General features: G+C 35.3%; 1 protein-coding gene across 1 annotated transcript; it reads right to left on the bottom strand.

Annotated features, from left to right (window-relative positions):
* Window positions 1–1785: 1785 nt before the first annotated feature.
* On the bottom strand, window positions 1786–5953 carry LOC114278802 (glucan endo-1,3-beta-glucosidase 11). The gene is made up of 3 exons (XM_028220938.2): window positions 5797–5953; window positions 4591–5636; window positions 1786–2656 (listed from the first exon to the last, which is right to left on the bottom strand). The coding sequence occupies exons 1-3, from the start codon at window positions 5861–5863 to the stop codon at window positions 2570–2572; spliced, it is 1200 nt and encodes a 399-aa protein (XP_028076739.2). The 5' UTR covers window positions 5864–5953; the 3' UTR covers window positions 1786–2569.
* Between the last annotated feature and the right edge of the window lie 13818 nt (window positions 5954–19771).

The following is a 19771-nucleotide window of genomic DNA, read 5'->3' as shown; positions in this document are numbered from 1 at the left end:
ATGTTTAATAGTGATTTTATTGAAATTAGGGTTTTAAATGATTGAGCTAGGGTTAGGGTTTGTTATTAGAATGTTGATTTCTAAAGAAATCGAGAATTTAGAATTCGAGATTCGAAATTGTTTTCCATTAATGGTGGATTTGAGCAAGTTTTCTATAATTATTGTAGATTAAAGATCCTCTGCCACCTATGGTGGTTGATTGTTGCGAAGTGATCTCCAATGGCAAAAGTGAAGAAAAGAAGTAAGAAAGGGAGATTATGCTTGGGAGCTTCTGGTCTTCCGAATTTAGTCTCACGGCTTTTGTTTGGTGTTCAATCACACTATTTGTATAGATAAAAGGCTGTGATTTGTTCAAAAATTTGATCTGTTTATTTTCGATCTTCTCAAGTTCTTTTTTTTAATTATTATTATTATGTAAGTTTATATCATTTTTTGTTATTGTTGATGATGATAAAGAAACATATTGCAACAGATAGTCTTTTTTTTTTTCTTGTGTTGATGTTGATGAAAATGAGATAGATTGTTATAGATATGGAGAACATGAATCTGAGCTGTAGATGTCACCTTGTTGTTTCCAATTGGCTTCTTTTTTATTTGTTAATAGATCTTAGAGTAAAATTTGACTCTGGTTCGTTCATTTAGTATGTATTTTATTTTTTAGAACAGTAAAATTTTACTCTAGTTAAAAACATGTTGATTTGCTTAATAGTATAAAATTTTACTTTCAATCATAGTAAACTTTACTCTGATTCAGAGTAAAATTGTACTTTCAGAGTAAAGTTTAGTATGATTCAAAATAAAATTTACTCTGAATTTTTTTCTGGTTAAAAACATGTTAATTTGCTTAACGATAAAAAATTTTACTTTGAATTATAGTAAACCTTACTCTGATTTAGAGTAAAATTTTACTCTGAATCAGTTACTATGATTCAAAGTAAATTACTCTGAAATATACTATGAGGATGGCTTAATAGGAGAGCTAATAGATATGAGGGTAATATAGTAAAAGAAACAGGTTTTAAAATATTAGGGGGTTTTAAAAATACCTATATAATTCTTGTCCTTTTGAAAGACAAATTAGACAGTAAAGAGTCTATCACCAAATCCCTCAATATTTTACCAAACTTCTCACGTGAGTGAGACTCACACAAATCTACATGTATGCAATCTTACACTCATGTAAAAAGTTTGATAAAATATTTAGACTGCGTGCTTCACATAACTCATGAAATCCTAATCAAAAATACAATAAATACCTTCAATAGATACCTTCAAAAGTTTGAACCGAAGACACTGCCCCCAGTTGGATCCAAAGTCAAGTGTGAAAGGCGTCTTACGTAATACAATAAAAATACAACACATCTCACAATAATGACAATCATCTCTTTCATAGAAATCTAAAGCATCTTTAGGAAACAGTGATACTAGAGACCATTAATTTAGTGATTTTAAATTCATCATTAATAAGGTAGCAAAGTAAAAATAAAAAAATAAAAATAAAAATAGACACAATACATAGTGTGGCAGTGGGTGAGATCCACTATCACAGTAGTAGCTCTAATTAGAATTCTCACTCATTTTTTTATAGAAAAAAAGGACACTGTAGGCCAATGCTGACGGTTATGGCAAGGGAATAAAGCTGGGCCGTCCATTACCCGTTTGAAGATAACAGAAACAAAGCTTTACCCTTTTCACTTTGGCCTACATTATCTCAAAATTTATATATATATATATATGTATGTTGGGGGGGGGGGGGGGGGGTGGGCGGGGCTGGGGAGAGAATAATAAAAGAAAGAAAAACTTATATAATTATATATAGGATCTGTCATGGAATTAATCCACTCCCAAAAAGCACTGGGGACCTTTCTTGGCAACCAATCAGAGGAGGCTTACAAGATTGATCTCACTATTCTCCATTTACATAAAAGAAGCAAATACATACATATTTTCCTAGTCCTAGCTAAAAGGCCAAAAGTAAATTAAGAAACAATTTTCCAATTTTGTACAATGATAGCACAATACAGTGAATTTTGATCATCTTCATTTTATACCTAGCATTGTTATTTTGTTTACAATAATAATATAATACATCGAATTCAGATCTTCTCAATTTCATAAATAAAACAGATATCTTGTCTCCTTTTGAAAGCAAGCTCATCTTCTGATCAATGAATACCGTTCAATTGGCCAGTGTAATTCATTGTGGGATAGATTGATCAAATTCTATTCATTTGATGATTACAAATGACCCCTTCCAGTTGGAAATCAAGCTCATTGTCTTAAACCCATCAACATAGTGAAAGTTTTTGTATGGTTGGTCAAAATGGAGTTTAACTTCTCTACTTGTTAAGATTGTGTTTGGATTAAAATTTGACTACAGTTGTAAAAAAAACAAAAAAAAAATCTATTTCACTCAATCTTTTCTTTCCTTTCCCTTACATAAATTCATTTTCAAATTTCTAATCCAAACACAACTAAAAAATTTTGAAATTGAATGATTTTTAGATTGCAAGAAAGGCCCAAAAGGATTACATTGCCAAAAAGTGGCATTTGCATGAGCTTGAATGGGTTAAAATGGCCGTCTCACGAGTAATTCAATGGCCAGCAAATACACAAACATCCAGTACACCAAGCTTTGATATCCCACCTTTGCTTCCTGCAGTTTCACAATAAACATCATCTAAACAAGCCCCAAAGAAAGAGGATAGTCTAAGCATCACATTAATGTTCAACAATAACAAACCAAATGGACTATATATATGACAGTATATACAATAGTGAAGTATTGCACACCTAAATGTCTTCTTAATTTAGAAAGCAATTTTGACAAAAGAAAAACCAAAGAGCAATGTACTTACAAAAATAGTCAAAAAAAAGTATCCTTGTACATTTTAAAATTGTGAGCACATTTTTGAATATACATTTTTAAATTGTGAGCACATTTTTTGAATTTTTCTTTTTTACGGGTACGTAACATTAGAGAAGAAAAAATTGATTTTTTTTTTTTACTTTGTCACATATAAGGTTTTAAAAAGTAGTTACGGTCGCCATAACGATTGCGGGGACGCAGTAACGGTTGCGAGATATAAAGGCCGTAGCGCAACAGTTGTTGTAACTGAAACCGTGTTTTTTTTTTTTAATTTTTCGCACAATTTGAAGAAAACTTACCGTTACACACGCGCGTGCGCGCGCGCGCACACACACACACACATATATATATATATATATATTCAAAATCACATTTATTGGGGGTTCAAAATAAATTTTGATCAATTTTTGTTAATTTTTAAATATGATCCAATATATTTCATATTTTCAAATCACTATAAAATGAGTTTTTTACATTTTATTTCAATAGTTAATGATTTGAAGAATAATTTATTTTAATGTCTACAAATTATTTTTTACTAATATCTGAACTAACTAAATAAAAAACATTGACAATTATTAAATGAAAGAATTATAAAATAAAAATTGTGTCACAAATTTTAAAAAAATTATAAAAAAACAAAATTCATATAAGATTTTTTATTTAAATTTGGATTACTTTAGTATTTGTTATTTTTTTGTAAGTTTTTTTTTTTTTTTTTTTTTTTTTTTTATAGAAAAGAAAGCTATTCAGAATATTGTAAAATGGTGTAACGGTAGGGGTGAGCATGGTCCGGATTGGACCGGATTGGGGTAAAACCAGGACCAATCCGTTATTTACGGTTCTTAAAAAATTGGAACCAATCCAATCCGTTTAAATCATGGAACCAATCCGAGCCAATCCATTTAAATACGGATTGGATCGGTTTAGGACTACGGATTCACATAATTAAATAACAAAAATATATATATAACATTTGACTTTCATAAAAATATAAACATAGCGCTATATTAGTTCCATAATAGCAACATGCTTTTCTATAATAACGACATACTGTTCTAGAATTTAAACAACCATAAGAAAACTAGTTTCACCATAAGTATTTAGACCATTGCAAATTAAAACTTAAAACTAACAAACAAAAGTAATAAAAGAAGATATTATACGGTTTTAGGTTTGAGTTTAGATTTTACATAGAATAAGAAAAGATACTATGGGGGAGGATGTATAATAAAAATATAGACTATTTGTATACGGTCCGGATCGGTTCCAATCCGGAACCGTGGGATTCAATCCGGAACCAATCCGTGAACTACGGATTTTTAATTATTCAATCCGAAACCGAACCGTGGATTCAAAAAACCAATCCAAACCTATCGGATTGGACTGGACTTGATCGGATTACGGATTTCACGGATTCCTTGCTCAGCCCTATGTAACGGTGTCTAATGGACTATTACGGCTGTTACGTAATACCGAAACAGCCGATACATATATGAATTTCAGTCAAACCACTATAATGACTGTAACAGGTAGCGGTAACCATAACAACTGTTAGGTAGCGGTTGCGACCGCTTTTTGAAATCTTGGTTGTATATGAATATAAGAAAAGTGTTTTGAATTTGAAATATATAAATTAAATACATATTAAATTCTGGGTACTTTTATCAATATGTTTTCTAATGCGTAGCATTATAGAAAGAAAAAACCAATCGCGTTACCTGAGTGGCAGAGGAAGTTAGGGAAATGGAAGCTGAAGAGGTCGATGCCGCCGACAAGGCTGTGAGACCAACATTGTAAGTCATGGATTCATCAGGTTGAAACAACCCATAGTTCCTCTCTGAAGTAGGTCCAGGCTTTAAGTTCTCATTGAACAAAGCAAACAAATAAACCTCCAATCTCATGTTAGGCCTCATTGGTGTCCCTTCATTTCCCAATTGCCTTCTCAGCAAATTCTTGTTATAAATTGCTGCATTCTCCAGGGTTGCACCAAACTCATTGGAATCACCTCGCGATGGCCAACCGGTTTCCGAAACCCTAACTTCCAACCCTCGAAAACCCATTCTGGCAATAGCAAACAAAGCAGCATCAACTTGAGCATATAACATGTTGTCATAGTGTAACTTGGTGTAAGGGTCAACCATTCCTGAATTAGGGTTAAAAAGCACATAATCTAAAGCAACACCACTTGGGTCATCCTTGTAAGCAAAATATGGGTATGCATTGATCCAAAAGGGTGCTTTAGTACTTGCCAAGAACTGCAAAAACTCCGGCATGATTCCTGCCAGCTCTTGCCTGAAAATCCCTGCAGACGGCGGGTACGACACTGCCAGCACCGCCAGGGAACTCGGCGTCGAGACCTGAATGTACTGTGCTAGTCCTAATTGGTTCAGAGCTGTATGAATGTTGATCATGGCCTTCACGAGATTCGACATGAGTGTCGTGTCGTCGCCGGTGAAGACCTCGTTACCCACCGCGATTCCGGCAATCCTAGTCGCCGGAAAATAGGGCCTTATGTGGATATTTACCCATTGAAGAGCTTGTTGTGGATCAATTAAATCACCTAATTTTTCATTCTCAATAGTAACAATGAGTTCAATGCTAGAATTGGCAAATGCTGTTAAAATTTGAGGGTTGGTGTCATAAATTCTTGCTTTTGTGAGCTTGAGTGATTGTAAGAGCCCAAGAACATTCTCCGGCGACGGTAAATTGTTGCCGATTTGGCCATAGTTGATGCCAAGGGATTCAACTCTTACAAAAACATAACCTGACACAATCAATAGATTCATAGAATAAGATCAACACAATGCATATAGGAAAAGAGAAGAAAAAAGGAAAGAAAGAAGAGACTCAAAATGAAGACGGGTTTAAACACAAAGAACATGAAAAGACAAGGAAATAAAGGTGCACATGGTAAAGAAAGGTACCTGAGAAAGATAAAGAAAATGCAAGAACAGTGTGGAACAAAGCAATTCTTCTAAGAAACGTTTCCATCAAGAGAGAGAGAGTCTTGATGATGTTCTAACTGAAGCAGGAGGGGGAAGAGAGAAAGATACACGAGGAATACATATATATAGAAAAAAAATTTATTTAAAAATTGGGAAAATTGCATTCCAATTCAACAATGGAAAAATAATTTTACTTTTATGATAATACAAGTGTGCGTATGGTACGAAAAATTCTTGGGTGCAGATAGGTACTATGTGGCATAATATCTTCAATCAATCACAAATACCATGGCCTCTTATGTTGTCTCCTCATCGCTTAACATATAAATGTAACTCCCACTCTCTCAACCAATGAAAGAAAATAAAGGTACCAAATGGCACCTACGCTATCTATACCCAAAAATTTCTCATATGATACAATTCTTTCTTGTATTTGGTGCAAGTATTTTTTGTATGTTAGATGTGCACTGAAAAAGATTTCACCTATAATTAATTATTTTAAAACTATCTCACTTATTTGTAATTTTTCTTTTAAAATTCATATTTAATGTTATAATGTTATTTTTATAATTTTAAGTCGTAATATAATGATTTTTTATTTTAAAATAAAAAAATCTAAACGTGATGTGATTCTGTATGAATTTTTATAAGAACAATTTATTTCTATATAACTTTATAAGTGTGAATTCCTTTCTTGGCTTGTTTGAATTTTGTTTTTTAGGAGGAAGTGGTTACCCTGCCTTGGGGCAAAAGGGGCACTGGCTCTTACCTCAGAACTCGTTTTAAAGAGAAAGTCTAGTATCTTAGAAAATGAAATCAGAAAATGAATCAGCATGGTAAATCAAAAATTGATATTTGAAATTATTATTGAGATTTCATATCATAAGTGACGCGTGGCAATTAATTCATAATTTTGAGTAATATTTTCAGTTTTTTTTTTTTTTTCTTCTAATTTATATACCCAGTGTTTTAAATAGTACGATTTCTCGTATTCTTCCACTTCTCTTTCACTATAGCTATTTTGGACTGACTTGTGTCTATTAATTCTTAAGGAAAGCCAACTCCTCGCTCATATGACCCATATGTCCCCGGGGCTTCCTTCGCTTAAAAGAAATTGAGAATGGAATATAATTTTATTTTATTTTTATTTTTTTTGATAATTAGGTGTACATGTCGTGTTATACCTACCTCAACTAATTTTAAGATTTTAAAATTAACTATTAATCAAATCTCTAGTGACTTTAAGGTTTCGAATATTAGTGATAGTAATATCAATTTGTATATTAATTAATGTACTAACATATGTTATGACATTACTATTTCAAAATTATGACCACATTCATTATATAAATTATAAATATTCAAAATGTCAATAATTATGTCATATCATTCATTAGTATACTAATTTATGTATATAGTATTATTCTTTGAATATTTAGGCCTTGTTTGTCATCCGCTAAAAAAGGTAAAAAGTCAAAAAGTTACTACCATATTTAAGTCACATCATTTCTCTACTATATCACTTTAAACTCAACCCATACCCAACTCATATTTTATAAAAAAATTAAAAAATATACTTATTTAGAACATTCAAAACAACTCCTTAGTCTTTGTGAGGTTTAACTATAAAACCTCTTAGGTGGCAAGTGCTTTAATTATTTCTCTTCTCCCTGGCCAAATAATAGAATAAATAGAGGTTGAAAGAAGTCAAATGTTGATTTCCATTTGTTAGTTCGTTAATATGAAATTGACCCAAAATAGCCAACTAGAGAGATGCTGTTAGTTTTAGAGCATCTCTAATGATATTTGTTATAATAGTATTATTATTGTTATAATTTAGCAATTAATAATAGTAATTTGTCAAATTATAGCAATTGTGCTCCAATGGTCACATGTTATTTTGGCAAATCTCAATCAATTTCCCTCCAAGTTTGTAGGTGTTGTTTAGATATAGGTTTTTTAGTGATTTTTTTTTTTTTGTTTGTTTATTTTTTGTCTTTTGTGACATTTTTTTTAATTGTTTGTAAAAAAAATTATATATTTACATTATTTCCTATTAGACAAATATAAAAAATGAAAACAAAATTTGAAAAATTAAAAAAAAAATAATATAATTCACCCTACCAAAAAACATACCATTACCAAAAATAATAATAATAATAATAATAATAATAATAATAATAATAATAATAATAATAATAATAATAATAATGAAATTATTAACTACATTAAAAAATAAACAATCACCAACTACCCATTAACAACCATCCATTATTCACTCAGCATTCATTCACCAACAAACACCCACCAACAATCATTCATCATTCACCCAATATTCATTCACCAACAACCATCCACCCAACTGTAGACACCCAATTTTTGACCGACCTTAAGAATCAGACGTCATCAATTGAGCGCTCGATGATTGTGCTCGTTTTGAGTTTCCTGAGCCTTCGGTTGAGCGCCTTGTCTTGGGACCTCTTAACTTTCTCCTCTTGGCCTGGTTTTTGGACCACGCCTTGCTACTTTTGCCTAGAGGGAAAAAAAGGCCTGTAGGCCATTTTTTGTAGCCATAGGCTACCTTTCCCTCTCGTAGGCCACTTATAGTGGCCCGTAGACTAGTTTTCGAAGCTTCCGGCTGAGTGTCTTGTCTTTCGAACTCTTGTCTTTCTTCATTTTTGGTTTGTTCTTGAACCAAACCTTGTTACCCCTTGGTTAGAGGGTGGAGCAGCGGTGTAAGCCAGTTTTCTCCCCTGTAGACCACTTTTGCTGGTCAATTAGCTAGGGTGGGTGGTCTGTGGACCACCTAAAGTGGTCTACAACCTGCCACCACCTTTCCTCTCTTTGTAGACTACTTTTCTCCCCTGCCAGCCAGTTTTCTCTCCTGTAGACCACTTTTGGTGGTCGGTCAGCTAGGATAGGTGGTCGATTGACCAGCCTAAGTGGTCTACAGCCTGCCACCACATTTTCCTCTCTTTGTAGACCCTTTTTCTCCTCTACCAGCCAGTTTTTTTTTTCTTGTCGACCACCTGAGGTGGTCGGTCGACTAGGGGGAGTGGTCGGTCGACCACTTTAAGTGGTCTACGGCCTTTTTTTTTCTTTTGCAGATATTTTTGGTGCCAGCTGTGCTAGCTAGTGGGCACTGAATGCATCTTCCATACACGTGTATGGAGGGATTCAAACAAGTTTAAGCTTGTCAAGCAAGCTTGTGGTTGCATTGTTCTATAAGATGGGAGCTCTCTCTCCCTTTTCCAGAGGTTCTGAGATTTTGGAGTAAAAAATTTCACTCCCTCTCTAGAGTTCTCTCCCTCTCTCTCTCTCTCTCTTTCTATATTGTGTTACATTGTGCTCAAAAGTGAGTGTTCTTCACATTTTTGCCTACAAGCACCTAGTCAAACACCACTACCTTGGAGCTGAGATTCTTGAAGGTTTGTTTGGAGCTTAAAAAGCTAGTTTTTGACTCAGAAAAGCCGTTGGTTTTGCTGTTCTTCAAGGGTAAGTCATATTCTTTTTAAAGCTTTGTTTTAGTTACTTACTTAGTCATCTTTGCATGCTTCTTTTGGCTTAGCTTTCAACGGTAAAAACCTTTGTTTTGAAGTGTTTAAAAAGGTTGTTTAAGGACTTGTTTGAGTTAGGGGTGTCTCATACTCTTTTGTGCCTTATTTGCTTTGTTTTGTGCTACCTTTTAAAGCCCTTGAAACTATCTCCTTTTGGCCTTCTTACCACTGAATTCTAGGGGAATTTCAGTGGTGGAAATGTGATTTTGAGGTCCCAAATGGGTGGGGGTTGTCCCCCCTCATATTCTCTTGTTTGCTTGTGTTGTTGGCCCACCAAAAGAGCATGTGTTTCTACTTCTTTGTGGCTTTATTTAGGCTCATTTTTGTGACTTTTTAGACCTGTCTTAACTCTGTTTTTGGCTGTCATGGTCATCTCTTGCATGCTTATTGTACTTGTAGTGTAATCCTACTTATAGCCTTGCAAAGTAGCATGTCTTTGTGCCTTGAATTTGCTTGGTTCAAGCATGTTTTTAGCCATTATTTTCCATATCATAACTCTGATTTTGGTTGGTGGAGTCACCTCTTGCTTGGTTTTGGCACTTGTTGTGCAATCTTTCCCATTAGCCTAGTGTACTCGGTGTTTTGGCCTTTCATGCTAGCTTGTATTGGCTATACTCCATGCATGTTTTGGTATTATTTTGACATGCTTTAGGACTGTTTCGAGTCATCTTAGTCCTTTGGGGCTTGCTTTGTATAGATATAGTGTAAATGGCTTCACTAGTCTTGAGTTTTGAGGCTCGTAGCATGTTATATTTGTGATGTGTGCATGATATGGCATCATTCGGTAGGTGATTTCAGAACTTATATATTTTCCATGCTTCCTCTTAAATCACTCTTTCAATGCTTTTGCAAAGTTGAGCATTATGCCTTGTTTATGAGCTAATACATGAGCTTATTGTTCTTGCCATCTATGCTACAAGTCTAGCATGTTTTTTTGCCACTATTTTGACCTGTCTTAGATCTATTTTGAATGGTTAGGGTCATTTGAGCATTGCTTAGTATGGTTGTAGTGTAAAGGGCCTTGACTAGCTTTGAGTTTCGGGGCTTTTTAACATGTTGTGCATGTGATGTTTGTATGGTGTGGCACCATTTAACATGTTATTTTAGAGCATATAGCCTTGCCATACTCTCATATAATTCATGCCTTTATTGTGTTTGAGAGTTGTGTTTAATGCCTAGCTTGCAAGCTAATACATGAGCATGTTGTTGTAACTTTTGGTGCTTCATTTTCAACATGACTAGGCCATTGTTTTGGCATGTTTAACCTCTGTCCGGGGTTGGTTTGGCCATTTGTGCTTAGTATTGCATGCCTATAGTGTTATGCTCTTTGCTTGCTTCAATGCTTTCGGCTCTTAGCATGCGCTGTATGCATTGTTGCATGAATTGATGTTGTTTAGCATATCATTTCAGAGCTGAAATACATGCCATTGCACTCCATTGCATGCCATCTTTCATTTGTTGTATCACTTTGAAAGAGGCCTTAAGCCCTTTGTTGGTTTGAGCATGAAATTGAGGCGTTCATGTTCAAGGGCATGATGCTTCTTTCATGCTCAAAAAGCTTGTGGCTTAGTCCATCTTTCAAATTAGAGGACTTCTCACTTTTGGACTTAATCTAAAATGAGTAAACAAAATGAATCAAAGTAAAACATGTCAAAATAACATGTTTGTGATGCATTGCATGTGTTTGGATCGGATGTTAACCCAAACACGAGAAATGTGAGACGTTTCATACTTAAAGTGATGAAATGTGTCACATTTCTTGGTCGCCGACCCTCTTGATCGAGCATGATAGAGGTGGAGGCCCTTATGTGTTATTTGTGCATTCATTGACTCGTGCAATCTTGGTTTCTCGGCAATCGTGCATTGCGATGCTTGGTTGGCGACTCGAAATTCGAGAACCACACTCCCTTGAGCCTGAGAAATGATAGGGAGGGTGGTTGTGCACACATATCTTGCAAATACACTGCTATGCCCCTTATTGTTCTCTGTTGCAACAAAACTGGAGTTTGGAGAATTAGCTGGTCGACCGACCACAAAAAGTAGTCGATCGACCAGTAATGGTGGTCGGCCAACCAGTTTTCCTGGTCTACAGTCCCTTTTTCTGGCCGGCAGCTCACCAGAGGATCCCTGTGTTGAGCAAAAGCAATCTGGAAGTTTGTGTAATTTTCAGAGATCAAATCAAATCCAAACAGAGGCAATTCTGGCCGCAGTAATGGATTTCTGAGCGAGGCGATCAAGCATGCATGCACCCCTCGCCCCGAGGACCTCTTTTAACTGCTTTACTTAGCTACTTTACTTAGTTAGCTAGTTCATCGGTTTTTTAATTAGTTAGCGTGCTTAACTAATCGATTTGTGTTGTAATAACTAATTAGTTAACTAGGAATAATTAATTAGTTTTTGTTTGTAATAATTAGTTTAATTAGCGTAGCTAGTTAGCTTATTATTCGGACCCTCCGTCGAGAGGGAAAATATTGTAATAAGCGTGTGTGCGTGTGTGATGCATGTCTTCCAATCCCATTTCTTTCTCCCTTTTACTTATCAGCTTTCAATGGTTAGTTTAGGGCATATTTCAATTAGCATACCTTATGCTTTGCATGTTTGCATCATTCATTCATCTTGCATGCATCAGGCTCGGTGCATCATTCAAACTGCATTGTATTTCAATACATTTTCTTAAATACGTGTTTCAAAGCATGTTATCATGTGTTGCATTTATATGCCATTCTAGATAGCCGAGCCTACTTAGTTGCATTTTGCATGTGTTGCATTAGGCGTTTCAAACATAGCTAGGATCATGCATTGATTACTAACTAGCTTCTGTTTTTGCTCGGAGTACACTGTAAGTATTTATGCTTTAGCATCCTTGCATGTGTGTAAGTGAAGGCCATGATAGCATGCTTGCCATGAGGCTAACTGCTTAAGTGTTTAATTGCATGAATGTCTGTGGATGAAGGCTTCATTGCTTGAATTAGAACAATTCATCAAAATGTGCGTTTTAAGCCCACTTGAGGGTCGCAAATCATGTTTTCTAAACCCACTTAAGGGTGACAAATCTGCGTCTTAGCCTACTTGAGGATAACATCTTTCAAACTATTTTCAAAAAACAAACATGAGATGTTTTGTTCCAAATTGAGTGATTTGGTCTATACTTGTGTGCTGTACGCATCACGTAGTAATGATAGATTAATAATCGGAATAAGAACGCATGTGTTTTCAAAAACAACATATCATGTTAGTAGAGGCCGATCTTTGATCGAGCGAGCGGGGGTGCTCATTTCAGGACCTTCCCCTCTTGCACCCAAGTTCCCGAGCTGAGGTAATTTTGGTGATGACGGACACATGGCCTTAGGCACGAGTCAGGGTTTCCTAAATTTTCCAAAATAAAATATTTAGGTGGCGACTCTGAAATCTGGCAAAGCAATCCATGTTTGATGCTTTTTGATTAAAATCGATTTTCCAAAACAATTTGCCAAATTTGGACTCTTTGGTGATTTATCAGTCTTACATTGCACTTTGTGAGATTAGATTCAGAACCGTGACAGGAGTCAGAACTGTAGTAGCCATGAACACAATTCGCGCCCTCACACGCGGAGCGAGCTCGGGCGGTCTACACCAACAACCATCCATTATTCATTCACCATTCATTCATCAATAACCACCCACCCAACAACAATCAATCATTCATCCAATATTCATTCACCAATAACCATCCATTATACATCTATCATTCACTTACCAACAACCACCCACCAACAACCATCCATTATTCACCCACTCACAATTTTCTCTATAAATATAACACAAGGTTTTCTACAATTTTCATATTCATCTACCCATAATTTTCATATCTTCTAAACTCTCTATACCTACCCACAAGATTTTTTATAATTTTCATATTCACCCACTCACCCACCTACCCACAATGAACAATTTTACTAAAGCCATTTTTAAGGCAGATTTTGATGAATCTTTATTATCTGATGATGATATAATGATAATGCAACTGTTAATAGCGCAACAACACAGAATACAAGCATTAACCCTAAACCAACCAACCAGACATGTTGGTTGTACAAGTGGTCATTGATACATTAATTGTGAGAAAGTCAAAGGCAACGAACAAATTTATAGAGATTACTTTGCAGATAATTTTATCTACCCAAAAGAATACTTCCGAAGACGTTTTCGAATGAGGCAGTCATTATTTCTTAGTATCTTACATGATATTCAATAAGTCAATGAGTACTTCATCCAAACTCATGATGCTACTAGTGTTCTTGGATTATTCGATATACAAAAGATGATTGCTGCACTTCGAATCTTGTAATACGACGTACTTGTTAATGCTGTAGACAAGTACATTAGAATTGGCGAAATTACTACAATTACTGTGTTGAATTTTTTTGCCAGAACGATTGTTGCTATCTGTGAAGGCGTTTACTTAAGATCCCTAAATGAGGCAGATGTCGTCAGATTATTGCAAAAGGGAGAGCAACGCGGGTTTCTTGGAATATTAGGGAGTTTGGATTGTATGCATTGGCGTTAGGATAAATGTTCACCCGCCCAAGTCAGTGCTTACACTGGACACTACTACAAACCAACAATTGTACTCGAGGCAGTCGCCTTCTACAACTTGTGAATTTGACGTGCTTTCTTCGACATGCCTGGCTTTCTAAATGATATTAATATTCTTAACAGGTCGCCTTTATTTTCTTAATTAACTAGAGATTGTGCCCCTACTGCCAATTATACCATCAATAATCACGTATACACCATGGGGTATTATCTTACTGATGATATCTATCCTCGTTAGATAATAATTGTGAAAACAATATCTCAACCTTAAGGTTTAAAGAGACAATTATTTGCGAGGATACAAGAGGCATGTCAGAAGGATGTTGAAAGGGCATTTGGAGTGCTCCAAGCATGTTTTAATATTGTTAGAGTTCCAGCTAGAGGTTGGAGTAATGAAGATTTGTATTACATCATGAAAACGTACATTATTTTGCAGAATATGATCATTGAAGACGAATGCAGTGCAACACTACTGCAAACTGATATAACTAATACGCCATGTCAAGTGTCACGCGATCCAAATCAGGAGTATGTTGAATTTATGTTGAATCGCCAGAGGATTAGATCTATTGAAGCCCATAATGCAATTCATCATGATCTAATTGAACACTTGTGGTCCCAAACTGGAGAGTTAGATTAAGTTTTTATTTTATCTTTTTAATGACACTTAATGTCCTGTAATGTCTTTTTATTTTGATAAAATTGTCTTCATTTGCAACTTTATTGCCTTCATTTCAATAAAATATTTATTTTTCATAATAACATTGAAAAATTAAAATTATAGTAAAAAATAGTCAACATTATAAAAGCAAAATATTTTTTTTCATCTTGATGGTATAAAAGCTTTACTTGAAGCATCTGTATAGATAAAATATTCAATTAATTAATTAGTTAATTTTTATACGATACAAAATAAAAAACTAACATAATAAATGAAGATGAAATCTTACTATATCAACTTGAGACATCCCATTTGAGTGAAGATTTTCGACTTACGCTAAACACCTACGAAATTTGTTGAAACATTTCATGATTATACCCCATCGAGATTGGATAGACACTTGTGTTTTTAACTGATCATTCTAAAGCAAGCAATAATTTTCATAAATTTTTCCTCAAAAGTGAGCATAAGATTGCGAATTGCCAACAATTGGGTCTTCAAAAATGTGAAACCAAGATTTACAAATTGTCACATCTTCATCAATGGTGAATGATGATTTTTCTCTCTTTATTTTTGATGAACCTTTCATAGTGATTGTGTGAAAAATCTAAAAAGAAAATAATTTCAGAGGTTCAATGAAATTAAGATAAAGAGAGGAGAAAAGAAAAATGAAATTTGAAATGTTTGTTGTGAAATGAAATTAAGATTGAGGGTTTCTATTTATAGAAATACAAAATATGACGGTTTGTAGATAAAAGAAAAAATAGAAGATGACCGTTAATTTATAGCGGTTATTTGTACCATTTTTTTTTCAGGTAAAAAGAGCACAACGGCTCTTTTGCGTTTCCAAGACAAGATCACCACCATCCACGTACCCGAGGTTCCAACGGTTGAGATCAATTATCTAGAATCATCCAACCCATTCCAAGACAGACATGTCACTTTGTCTCCACTCTCCCTCTCACTCTCACTTTTCTTTTCCTTCTTCCTTCTACATCATTAAAACGTTTGTCTTCGAATGATTGTCTCCGCTCTCTTCTAATAGCCGATCCTCTTTACTTTCTCTCTCTCTCTCTCTCTCTCTCTCTCTCTCTCTCTCTCTTTCTCTCCGAAGACCATCCTTCCCCTTTTGACCCTCTCCGAGATGTTAATTCCGACTTCAGCTTCTTCTCTGGCGCCAAATCAAGCTCTGCCAAGTACAAGCTTTTCTCTCAAGCCAAACTCTCGATCTCTTGGTCCCCCTACATCACAATTGATCCAAGTCTTAGCCCGACCTCGTTCCTCGAATCCCCTATTGTCCTCTCCAACATGAAGGTTAAGTCTTCTTCGAATCTCTCACTAGTACTTTCAATTTAAGTACCTTTAATCAAAGCTCTAGAATGATCTCCTGTTATCTTAACATAAAAACCCTTTCTCTTTTGCTCTCATTCACTATGTTCGGCTGAGATGAGAGCATCTCTCTCTCTCTCTCTCTCTCTCTCTCTCTCTCTCTCGATATATATATAATATACATATACAAATATACAAATATATATAAATGTTGTTGTTCAATAGATATTGTAGTTTAATATTGTTTGATCTTTGCTCTTTCTTTGCTATTTGCTTCCCCCCTCTCTCTTGATTCTAGGATTTTAATTTTTTTTTTGTTTATTGAGAAAATAGTACTGAGTAAATAAAATTGCAAATTTTGAAAATAGTAAGGTGCCGTTTGGTAACACTTACATTTTCATTTTTCTATTTATATTTACAAAAATTTTAAAAACTCAAATAAAAACTTGTTTGGTAAAATTTTTGATTTATAAATCAGTGGTCTCAGTTTATAAATTTGGCCAAAAAATAAAAATACAAAAAATGTGTTTCCATTTTAAGTTTTCAATTTTTTTTTTTTATCACCCAACACTAGCCACCACCCGCCACCATTTTCCACTACCGTCTCCCGTCACCACCACCCACTCCCACCACCACCACCACCTGTCACCACCACTCACCACCCACCTGCCACCACCACCCACCACCCTCCACCACCACCACCACCTACCTGCCACCCAATAGCCACAACCACCCACCCCTTGCCGCCGCCACCACCACCACCCGCCACCTACTTGCCGCCACCACTCACCATCCACCTGCCACCACCATCCACCACCTGCCACCACCAACCAACCACCACCACCGTCACCCGCCACCCACCTGCCACCACGACCCACCACCTACCACCACCACCACCCAATCGCTACCACCTACCACCCGCCATCGTTACCCACCCACTCACCACCACCACTCGCCACCTACCCGCCACCATCCGCCATCCGCCACCCACCTGTCACCATCATCCACCACCCGCTGCCACCACCACCACCACCACTCACTCGCTACCACCCACCACTCGCCACCGTCACCCACCCACCAGCCACCATCACCCACCTGCCACCACCCATCACCACCCGTCACCCACCTGCCACCACCACCCATCGTCCGCCACCACCACCACTCACTCGCTACCACCGACCACCCGCCACCGTCACTCACCCACGCACCACCACCACCTGTCACCTACCCGCTACCACCTACCACCATCCGCCATTCGCCACCCACCTGCCGCCACCACCACCACCACCCACCACCCGCCACCGTCACCCACTCACCCACTCACCCGCCACCAGCTACCCACCACCCACCGTCACCACTTTCCACCACTGTCTTCCGCCGCCACTTGCCACCATTGCCATTTCTTACTTTTTTTTTTTATATTTTTAAATTTTTTTAAACATTTTGTCAATTACCAAACGCATTTGTAGTTTATGTTTTTCTAAAAAAAAACAAAAACCAGTTTATAAAATTTTTGTAAATATAAACTGAAAACGTAAACGTTACCAAACACACCCTAAAGGTTTTTATTTTTAATAAATTTTAACCAAGAAAGAAAAAAAATCTATTGATATTTGATTTTTTTTTCTGTTTTTGTCAATTCTGTTGGGAAGTTTTCCTAGTGAACGAATTCTGTTTTTTCAACTGAATTTGGAGCCAAAAATCTATTGATATTTGATGATGTGGCATGTTTGGCACCTGCTATTCAAGTTGCCAAATTTGCGAACATAAATGGCATCTACTATCTTTGGCAAGAAGAATAGCAGGTTATTAGAGACCCTATTTTTATCACTCTTGTCAAATTATAGCTTTGGCAGGTCCTTTGATAGCACCATTGGAGATGCTCTTAGTGGACTTATCTTGGAGATTATTTTAGTGATTTAAATGATTTATCTTGTAAGATTCATTCATTTAAATGATCAAACATCAATAATTATATATGATCAAATTACATGTATTTTGTTAAAAAAATAGATGATATATTCTCAAAATTACATTTAGGTCTTTTTTGGCAACTTTCAGTTTTAGCTAAAAAGTTCAAAAGTCATTATGAGTTATCACATCACTCTCTACTTTTTTGCACATCTCTTTGTAAAAAACCAAAAAATTACTAAAATAATGTATTTTCAAACGATACCTTATTATCTATTTTTTTAAAACAAATATGATATCATCATGTAAATATTGATACCTTATTGGGCAAATTACATATACACCCCTCGAGGTTTGGCTAAATTACAGATACCCCCCTGAGGTTTCGGAAATTACATCCCGCCCCCTGAGGTTTGTATTTTCATAACAATTTGCCCCCTGAGGTTTATATTTCATAACAAATAACCCCCTAATTTCTTATGCAAATATAGTATTCAGGGGGGAATTCGTAATTTCTCAAACCTCAGGGGGGCATCTGTAATTTGGCCAAACCTCGAGGGGTGTATATGTAATTTGCCCTATCTTATTTACAAGGGGAGACAATCAACAAAATGTAATGTTAAAAATACTAAATTTTCTATCAAATTAATGATCAAATGTCTCACATAAGAGTGGAGTGTACAAAAATATGAGATCCACACTCATATGAGACATTTAATCATTTATTTAATAAAAAATTTGAGACCTATAATATTTTTCATTAAGAATACATAGAAGGAGAATTCTCTCGCAGAAGCAACATTAAGATGAAAATCATAATTGTCGTATGTAAAGACAATTGTGTTGATTAAACAACAAGATTTTTATTGGCCGACATGTACTTACCAAAAAAAAAAAGAGAAGGATAACAAATTAATAGCATGATGGGATTGTAATGAAACAAAAATGGAAGTGGGATCGAGGTCATTTTAGGATAAATTTGTAAGAATACCTTTTGACAAGGAGACAATTAAACCTAGCTAGCATCTTTGCATTTAAAATCTCTTTTTTTTCTCATTTGGTGTGATATTAATAGGTTGATAGAGTTAGATTTCATTCTATTGATTTGAATCTGAGGTCACTGACACCTAATTAACCTTCCAAGACTACTTGGGTTAAAGTCCGAGTCGGCTTGTCTAAATTATAAGTCTTGCATTTTGAAAAGTTTTAGATTTAAAAAATTAAAAATTAAAAAAAAAATTAAAAAGCACAAAAAAACAAGGTCATACATGTGTTATTCATATTTTTCTATACAACTTAAAAAAATCATTACTAAAAAGAAAAAATCACTTAAAAAAAAAAAAAATCCCAAAACCACGCGTCCATGACTTTGCGTGGTAGTTTGGCCCAAAAAATTGGAAAAAACTTGGAAAGCGAAGTGTTTGGTAAGTCGATGAATGGAATGACGTCGCGTGAGAATGATAGCGAGAGATATAGCAATCCTCGTCTCAAATTCAACAAGGTGATGGTCCAAAAAATCTCGCGTTAAAACTTTGTTATATGTACCGACCTAAATTATTTTTTAGATTTGGATCTCCTCCCATTCATGATATGGATTGGAGGGACTATTTACGAGTCTTATTTTAACAATTTGAACTTTTTATTTTGTTAAATCATTTCATGTATATCGTGTACATAAAAAGTTTAGTCGACTCGATATTGGTAATCTATTTAATTTATGACATTTGTTAGTTAAAAAAAATATAAGATTTATTTTTAAAAACACATTTGTCATTTATTTTTTTAGAGATAAATGTGATAAATTAAATATGTTCTAATTATCATATCGATTTAATTTTTTTTTATAAATGATATACACGAAAGGTTTAACAAAATAAATAATTTAGATCATCGGGACCCATGATAAGCCCTACATAAACCC

This window comes from Camellia sinensis, chromosome 9 (assembly GCF_055761805.1).
Source record: "Camellia sinensis isolate YWXY chromosome 9, ASM5576180v1, whole genome shotgun sequence".
NCBI lineage: Eukaryota > Viridiplantae > Streptophyta > Magnoliopsida > Ericales > Theaceae > Camellia > Camellia sinensis.
The sequence above is the reverse complement of the archived record's forward strand: the minus strand, read 5'-3'. Positions and strand labels throughout refer to the sequence as shown.